General features: G+C 40.7%; 1 protein-coding gene across 2 annotated transcripts; it reads right to left on the bottom strand.

Moving 5' to 3' along the window:
* Positions 1 to 98: 98 nt before the first annotated feature.
* On the bottom strand, positions 99 to 7,663 carry poli (polymerase (DNA directed) iota). 2 transcript variants are annotated; one of them, XM_034693095.1, is made up of 10 exons: positions 7,447 to 7,663; positions 7,144 to 7,275; positions 6,873 to 7,037; positions 6,068 to 6,214; positions 5,180 to 5,416; positions 4,707 to 4,885; positions 4,158 to 4,249; positions 3,931 to 4,064; positions 3,601 to 3,821; positions 99 to 2,028 (listed from the first exon to the last, which is right to left on the bottom strand). In XM_034693095.1, the coding sequence occupies exons 1-10, from the start codon at positions 7,538 to 7,540 to the stop codon at positions 1,255 to 1,257; spliced, it is 2,175 nt and encodes a 724-aa protein (XP_034548986.1). In that variant the 5' UTR covers positions 7,541 to 7,663; the 3' UTR covers positions 99 to 1,254. The 2 variants fall into 2 exon arrangements, with proteins under 2 accessions (XP_034548986.1, XP_034548987.1); XM_034693096.1 differs by having other exon boundaries at positions 7,442 to 7,542.
* Between the last annotated feature and the right edge of the window lie 8 nt (positions 7,664 to 7,671).

Raw genomic sequence — 7,671 nt, 5'->3', positions numbered from 1 at the left:
CTCAATGTACAAAGGGGAGACATAAAAAGGTCACGTAAGGTAAAGAGTGCATTCGCTCATTCAATCGCTCTCACAGCATAATCAAGCAGTTTTCAGTGTTTTCATCTTAATAACAAAGTGCTGTTTATTCAAAAAAGGAAACCAACAAGAACATAGAGGGGAGGACAAAGTTTGTTGGAAAACAGGTGTCATGAAACTTGCTGAAAATGTGTTATCTGATAAAACAACAAGAACAGGACATAATAAGATTTTCAGACACATAAATAAGCCCAATCATAAATTAAATACACCAATCAGCCATAACATTTTGAACACTAATAGGTAAAGTGAATATCATTGGTGATTTTGATACAACAGAATCTGTCTATGTTAAGCAGCGAGTGAAGAGTTTTTCCTTGAATTTGTTAAGAAGCAGGAAAAATAGGCGAGTGTAAGGAAGTGAGCGACTTTCACTGGAGCCAAATTGTGATGGCTACATAATAATGAGGTCAGAGCACCTTGAAAACTGCAGCTCTTGAGGAGTTTTCTCAGTCTGCAGGGGTCAGTACAGACCTAAAGTGGTCAAGGAAGGAAAACCGGTGAACCAGGGACGAGGACATGGGCAGGCAAGGGCTACTAGTGTGCGTTGAGGACGAAGGCAGGCCCGTTAATGCTGTTTGTGACAGAAAGGTGTCAGAACAAACAGTGCATCACAGTTTCTTAGGTTTGGGTAGACTGGACTCAGACCTGCCAGGATGCCCATGCTGACCCCTGTCCACCGCTGATGATGGGCACATGAGCATCAGCAGTGGACCATGGAGTGATGGAAGAAGGTGGCCTGGAGGAACATGGCTGTGTTAACTTTCTCTCTATCTTTCCCAGATCTCAACCCAATACAGCATCCTTTGGATGTTCAGACAGCCAAGTCTGATCCATGGAGGCCCCAATTCGCACCTTACAGGACTTGATTCGTTTCTGACTTATTGGTGCCAGGTAACACAGCACATCTCTAGAGGTCTATTGGGGTCCATGTCTCATCTGGCCTTGACCTGATGAAAGGAGGGCCTACACAATCCTAGGCAGGCAGTCATAATGTTACAGCTGATCAGTGTAAATTACAGGGTATTTAATCACCTGATATTTTAAAGGGCATTCAATATTATGAATAGATGGATCTTGTATCCTTTTTTCCTACTGTATGGATCACATGAGAACAACTCAGACATGAGAAATGAAAGATCTTCTTTAAGATAAATTATGAAACAAATGAAGTGTCTAATTGGGTTTGAAATACTTGAACAGATTGTTTGTCTGCTTGCTTTTTCCTGCAGCTTTTCTGTCTTTTGTCATCAAGCTTTTCCCTGGTTTCCTGAATGAAGGCATCTTTAGGACCGGCCTCTGTTGCTTCCATTCATCCTGCAGCTCTCTCTGAACATCCGGAGGAAGCTCAGAAAACACCTTGGGGTCCACATTTCCCGGGAACTTGCAGTCAGGAGACAGAGGGAATGACGGTCTCTCTTCTTCCATGACGTCTTCTTCTTGAAATAAGCTTTGGCCCAGAGGACTCTGGTGATTCACAGAGGTAGGTGAGTCAGATGGATCAAATTTGTCCTCAGCCTCTTTTATGTCCTTGATTTTTTGGGAGCCTTTAAATAAAAGCAAAGTCTTGTTTTCTGTTGAGTGGGAGACTTCAGCTACTGTGACCGAGCTTGATGGAGTGTTGGTGAGAGATTTTGTGTAGTCAGGAGATAACAACTCCTTTTGGATTTCTGCAGGGAGAAGCCTGAACACTTCAGGGTCAACATTTGGGGGCAATCGATGTGTCATCGTGCTGTTTGTTTCATCACAGTCTGACCTTGCTGTGCTGCAGGAAACTTTCAGAGGAAGAGGACCCTCTGCAGCAACAACAGAGCTCTGTTTTCTTTTGTAACCATGTAATGCTGCCCCAGAGCTACCGGGGCTTTTCATAGTCTCTGTCTTTTGTGAGGTGTCTTGAGTAATGAACTGATGATCTGTGCAGAGACAATCTCCAGCCTGAGAGGAGTCATCCTGTTGGAGGAGAAGAAATTATATCAGGGATTCAGAGTAAAGTCACACTACTTCCTAGAAAAGAAGAGTGTGTGGGGATCACACAGAGGCAAATTATGTAAAGGTATAGTTTCACAGTTTCAATTTTTTCTCAGTACAATGAAGCATGTAGCATCTTTTCTGCAGCCTTCAACTTAAAATTATTACTTTTAGAAGCATATAGTGTCTTCCTGTTGCAAAATAACACTTCCCAGAGTATGAGTATTAACAAATGGGCACAACGTGGCCCAGAATTATCTCTACCTCCCAAATGTATGTAACAGATATTTCTTCTGATGGAATTGAAGTAATGTGACTTCGACCTTGATAAGCACTGAAAAACTGGTGGCTGGATTGCAGTAAGATGTTGGTCTTCTTATGCTGACTAAATATCCACAAATTAAGGATCAAACAGTCTCCTGTGTGCAGAATAAACTGCCACACCAATCCAAAAAATAAAAAGAAATTGATTTTCTTATGAAGAACAGTTAACAATGTTCAATTGATAAACATTTTAAGTCATTTCTTTAAAGAACATTTTGAGAAAATCTGCTACAAATTGTTGTTTTGGTCTTACATGTGAGGATTTAATGTTTTTTGTGCGCCTTTAAAAACACCTTTAAAAAAATAAAAATAAAAAAAAACCTTAAAAAAAAATCAAATTTCAGACTTTTTGGCCTCATTTTGACACAACTGATAAATATTTCTTGAAACATCTTAAGCCCTGTGGATGCTATGTTAGTAATCTATATGAAGTGATTTAGTTATGCTGCTATAGGCTTATGGCCCTTAGCTTAGTCTGCTGGGAGAACTGACACATCGGGATCCTGTCTTTAGCTCTCTCTTCTCTGTTTGCCTGTCACTAACTTTAACTCTTCCTGTCCCATTAAAGCTTCTAACCATAGACCTTTCTGGAGTCCCTGAGCTTCCTTGTCTCGTAGGTTCCTTTGGATCGCTGCCGTAGACAGGCTGCTGCTGTGGACGTGCAAGACTCCAGCTGCTACAACTACTACCACTACTACTACCACTACTACTATCACTACTACTACCACTACTACTACCACTACTACTACTACTACAACTACTACCACTACTACTATCACTACTACTACAACTACTACCACCACTACTACTACTACTACTACTACTACCACTACTACTACTACTACTACTACTACTACTCTATCACTACTACTACAACTACTACTACTACTACTACTACTACTACTACTACTGCTACTACTACCACTACTACTACTACTACTACTACTACTACCACTACTACCACTATCTGTTTCGCATCTCTCTTTACCTCTATTTCCCACCCCAACTCGGTTGAGGCAGATAGCTGTCTAACATGAGTCTGGCTCTGCTTGCAGTCTCTGCCTGTCAAAGGAGGTTTATCCTTGCCATAAAGTACGGTCTAGACCTGCACAATTTGTAAAGCGTCTTGGGATAACATTTGTTGTGATTTGGCGCTATACAAATAAAGATTGATTGATTGATTAAACGGCAATAACAAACAGGTTAAGCTTTGTCACTAGACTGTTCTACCTGGGTTTGTGATGAGCAGATCTGTGTTTTTCTGGGAGACGTGTTGTGTGCGAAGAAAGATGTTATGGAGCCCTTCCCACTGGTGGCAGCTCCTCTGGTCTGCAGGTTACTAAAGCAAACATTTATGAGGGTGAGGTGGAAGGCAGCGCTGCTGTCCACCATCTTGTGGAAGAGCTTCATGGCCAACGGGACCAGCTGGACTACAGCATCATCACTGCAGCCTATAGGAAAATTAAAGATGATAAAACATAACTTTGCAGATTTGTCTGGCTCCTGTTTGCAAAGCTGAGCGTATGCAGGTTGCATGTAACAGCGTCCCTCTTGACTTACCTGAGCTGATCTTCTGTCCAATGTGGTTTGGGATGGGACACTGCCGGCTCTCCCGACTGAACCACTTGTTGGTTGCTGTGTATTTACGAATGGTGAGCCGGAAGGTTTGAGGCTGTCTTCCATCTTTGTGCATCCTAAATTTTCAATCAGATGGTAAAAGTTTGGCTCAGTCAACAGAGTATAAAGCACAACCATGAAAACTGTTTTAAACAGCTAGGGATACTCACCTCTCCAACAGACTGCTCAGGAGTTCTTCTATCTTTTCCAAAACTTCTTTGGTTGATGACATTTTCTTGAAGGAGTCTTCATCACTGAGAGACTGAAACACATTAAGGGTGATAATCAAGGTGTTCTTCAATAAGTTCATGCTTGCAACTATGTCATTATGATACTTTTGCACTGAAGGAGCAAAACTGAGAGCTCTAAAAATGTGCTGTGCTGATATTTCATGACAGCTACTTTGTTTGGTGTGATTTGACAGTGTGCACATTAAATTTGTGATTGACAGCTTTCCTACTTCCTGTGCAGAGAGGTTTTAAGCAAATAAGGCTATATAAAATCACAGTAAGGAGTCATATATGTTCATCACACTGCTATGTAATGAGTGATCTTTACATTAAGTCCCAAAAAACAAAATGAAGCTGCATCTACACTTGACTGGTCAGATTGTACAGTTTTAAAGGAGCAGGGCTCTGGCCCAATTAAATACCATTTCCCACAGCTTGCCAACATACAATGGCAGATACATTTATAATCTCAGGGATATTCTTGTGTACCTGAGGGGCCCCAGTTGCGGTGACAGGTGAGTCATCAACACCCAGGGACAGATTCTTCAACCGCTGAGCACTGGGAGCACCAAACTCTCTAACCAGTTCATTTAAAGGAAAGAGCTGCAGGTCTTGCACACTGACCACTCCCAGGGCTAAAAGTCTCTTAGCAGTTTGGTGTCCAACACCTAAGAACACATGGGAGGGATCAAAGATCTATCATCAGGGTACTTAATGTGACATATCCCCAAAACACTTCAAAGAGCTTTGAAATAAAACGTCAAGCTATACAGAAGCTCAGATGCTCTAGAATCAATTTATCAATTTATTTAGAATCATAAATGCCAAAGTTTCTAAAAATCTAAGGTGATCTTAAAAGTCTTTTTTTTCATCCCCATAACATACTATTTATATAATGCAGAAAAAAATCAGGAAATCTCTTCATACTTTTCTGAGTTAAACTACTGATGAAAGATCTTCACCTGGTACTTTACGGAGACTGCTCAGGCAGCCCATGATGTCGCTGATCTTTTCTGGCAGGAGGGTGGTTTGCTGATTAGGTTTGAAGGTACCTGACACCAGTTTTGCCAGTAGCTTATTCGTGGCGATACCTGCACAGCCAGTCAGGCCCAGTTTGCTGCGTATGACCTCTCTCAGCTCGGCTGCAATTTCTGAACCCAAAGCCAACTTTGGATGATCACTGGCGTCAACCTCTGCATCTTAGCAGGAAGGGAAAAGCAAAAATGTAACTATCAATTGTTGTGGAAATTCGGTGAGAAATAATAATATATATTTAATAATAATAGTGAAGTAAGAATTTAAGGGGCTTTGATACGAGATAAATGTTCAGCAATAATTAAACAGAGTCCCACTATTGCAAGAGGGTCAGCATGAACAGCACACATACAGAGTCTGAACACTGACACTGAGTGAAGGCTCAGCACTATTTTGACTGCCTAACTAGAGAGATAACTATGTCTGAAGGTGAAAAAGAAGAAGGGGGTGTTCTTAGTAGCTTGATGGTTCAGTTCACTCCCCAGTTATTTTGCAGCTATAACTTCAGTAATTAAAGTAATGAAAGTTCTCTAGGTACAAGGCAGCACAATTATTATATTGGTATTTTCTGATGATACACAGCATATTTATTCTAAAGAAGTTTCCACAACATCAATGTTTGTAAACCCCCCAGAACTCTTCAACAGGATCTGAACATTGTACTTGTCATTTTCTAGAGAACTGAAAGTGCCATGCAAATGTTTACATGTTTTAGCTTCTGTGCTTCTTTCACAACTCATCATCACTAGGTTTCCATGAGCCAGGTGCACAAACACAGAGGGCAGCTGCACAGCAGGAGCACAAATATAACTTACTCAAGCGGTTGTAGACATGTCCTTTGAATGAGAATTTATTAGTCTCTGACATCTGTGCAAGCCTTCTGTCTACTATCGACGTAATGTCCATGAAGTTTTCATCAAATCCCAGCCTCTCCACCAGTGGGCAGTAGGACATCAGCAGCTCTGCATGAAGGAACAGTAAAGGTAAAGAGAAGATAGAAACATAAAGATGTTGTTTTAGAAAATGGCTTGTAACAAGCATTTAGTAAGGCATGAAGTGATGTATGGGTTATGAACTGTGTGAACAAAGAAAGCGAAGACTGCAGTAGAGGTAGTAAAGCAGACTGTAGATTTTTACAATTGTTCCACTCATGCATAATGTCTAATTTTCCGTTGCAGTCAGGGGTTTTTTTAGGCTACAGTGAATACAAACATGCAGATAAAGCCAAGAAGATAATGTTCCAGTGAATATATGACTCTTTATTTTTCTGAATTTAATGATTTGAGTTAGTGTTTTAAGGCAATTCAATTATTTATCACAATGCAATGCAAGCGTCAAACCAACAAACAGAGGATAGATGACATTTATTGGCACATCTATGTTAAATGATATGAATACAGCCTGTTTTCTATATGTTGTTTTCCTCTTCTTCACTGTTTCTGCTCTAGGATTGAGAGTTCCCTGTCTTGTAAGACTGTTGAAGTATTACCTTAGTTTATGTATTTGCTGTGAAATTGTTAGGTTTGATTCCACTACCTACTTCTGACTACTTCAATACTTAAAGTTTGATAAGTGAAATGTAGGATTTTGTCTCTGGTGTGATGAACAACTCCTTCATACCTGTCAATTTGTAGGAAATTTCTCTGTAGTGTGTCAGGTCCTCTCCTTTAACCAGCACCAGCTGAGGACATTTTTCTTTAGCAGCAGTCACAGACATCAGCTTGGTGACACCCAGCTCCCTTGCTACATAGTTACACGTGACTATGATGTATTTCTGTTGAATACCTGAAAAAACATTTTATTAAGTAACAAAAGTATTACGGCACAGAGACAAAATCTGAGAGTAAACAGTTATTCATGTGCCAGAGAGGATCTTTTGAAGATAATTTACCTAAAGGGACTTCTCTCAGTGCTGGGTTTCGGATCATTTCCACCTGAGCATAGAAGCAGTCCAGGTCAAAATGCAAAATGACTTTGTGTGCAGATGTTGATCCTGCGGGCTTATTGAAGCTTGAACCTGAAACTGAGATTAAACTACATAAAACAATGACCACCTGACACATATACACAACTGAGAGAGTGTCGTATTGCTCTTTGCATGTCAAAAATTGAAAGCCAAAGAAAACTGTGTGTTATTTTCAGACAGTTTCCCACCATGTTTCCCACCCTGTGCCTCCCTGTTTTCATACTTTACCAGAAGCAGGAGCGGGGCTTAGTGGGAATGAATCCACGTAACTACTCTTCCACTCGTTTTCATCCTCCTCCACTTCATCCTCGCTTTTATCCATTTATATTCTGTAGATTTTAATGTCACAGAGCAGAGTTTGTCGTTAAAGTTGAGGAAGGCGTCAGCATGCCTGACAACAACAAGAGTCTAATTCGTTGTACTGAGGGATGAGATTGTGCGAGTGCAACACCG

This window comes from Notolabrus celidotus, chromosome 9 (genome assembly GCF_009762535.1).
Source record: "Notolabrus celidotus isolate fNotCel1 chromosome 9, fNotCel1.pri, whole genome shotgun sequence".
In the NCBI taxonomy this organism is placed as follows: Eukaryota; Metazoa; Chordata; class Actinopteri; order Labriformes; family Labridae; genus Notolabrus; species Notolabrus celidotus.
The sequence above is the reverse complement of the archived record's forward strand: the minus strand, read 5'-3'. Positions and strand labels throughout refer to the sequence as shown.

Coding starts and splice junctions, on each gene's coding strand:
- poli (XM_034693095.1), bottom strand. CDS start 7,540: ATGGATAAAAGCGAGGATGAAGTGGAGGAGGATGAAAACGAGTGGAAG. Junction 5,417..6,067: donor ACATGTCTACAACCGCTTGA/GTAAGTTATATT, acceptor CTTCCTGCTAAG/ATGCAGAGGTTGACGCCAGT. Junction 3,822..3,930: donor TGGACAGAAGATCAGCTCAG/GTAAGTCAAGAG, acceptor ATTTTCCTATAG/GCTGCAGTGATGATGCTGTA.